Source organism: Volvox carteri (genome assembly GCF_000143455.1).
Source record: "Volvox carteri f. nagariensis unplaced genomic scaffold VOLCAscaffold_68, whole genome shotgun sequence".
NCBI lineage: Eukaryota > Viridiplantae > Chlorophyta > Chlorophyceae > Chlamydomonadales > Volvocaceae > Volvox > Volvox carteri.
In genome coordinates this window covers 200,720-201,638 of record NW_003307611.1, presented here as the reverse complement: position 1 = coordinate 201,638, position 919 = coordinate 200,720, and the positions used below count along the sequence as shown (strand labels likewise).

Here is a 919-nt window from a genome sequence, read left to right as displayed (position 1 = left end):
ATGCAGGGGAGAGAGGTCACGGAGATGGGGGGCGGGGATTGCCGCAGTGAAGAGGACGGAGGTGGAAATGGCGGCCGTGGTGACGGCAGGGGAGGTGAAGGGGATGGGGTGAACGGGGTGGTGGCGGGGTGGTGGTGATGGCAGCTCCGGTGATGGCGACTCAGGCGACGTCACGGGCAACCGCGTCATGTTGCCAATGATGTGGCCTGAGTCGCCGTCACCGGAGCTGCCATCATGTGATCACATGCGACTGCGGGGATGACGATGAACCCTTCATGGTGTCGTGGACGTATGCCCTGCTATTCCCAGGTGACGGATCACCTGGACACATTGGGGCGGATGGAGAGGTGGAGATCCGTATTGTTGCCACTGAAGAAGGAACGGTTGGCGACGGAGGTGCAGGTGAGAACGGATGGGAATGCAGGGGAGAGAGGTCACGGAGATGGGGGGCGGGGATTGCCGCAGTGAAGAGGACGGAGGTGGAAATGGCGGCCGTGGTGACGGCAGGGGAGGTGAAGGGGATGGGGTGAACGGGGTGGTGGCGGGGTGGTGGTGATGGCAGCTCCGGTGATGGCGACTCAGGCGACGTCACGGGCAACCGCGTCATGTTGCCAATGATGTGGCCTGAGTCGCCGTCACCGGAGCTGCCATCATGTGATCACATGCGACTGCGGGGATGACGATGAACCCTTCATGGTGTCGTGGACGTATGCCCTGCTATTCCCAGGTGACGGATCACCTGGACACATTGGGGCGGATGGAGAGGTGGAGATCCGTATTGTTGCCACTGAAGAAGGAACGGTTGGCGACGGAGGTGCAGGTGAGAACGGATGGGAATGCAGGGGAGAGAGGTCACGGAGATGGGGGGCGGGGATTGCCGCAGTGAAGAGGACGGAGGTGGAAATGGCGGCCGTGGTGA

The 919-nt window shown here is 62.2% G+C and overlaps 1 protein-coding gene across 1 annotated transcript in view; it reads left to right on the top strand.

Moving 5' to 3' along the window:
• VOLCADRAFT_107508 (uncharacterized protein) overlaps positions 1 to 919 on the top strand; it is a gene marked incomplete at its 5' end in the record, with an annotated part of 8,920 nt that overhangs the window by 2,181 nt on the left and 5,820 nt on the right. Inside the window, 2 exons of the mRNA XM_002957028.1 lie at positions 310 to 402; positions 728 to 820. Of these exons, the coding sequence (XP_002957074.1) occupies positions 310 to 402; positions 728 to 820 (186 nt within the window). The remainder of the gene's footprint in view (positions 1 to 309; positions 403 to 727; positions 821 to 919) is intronic.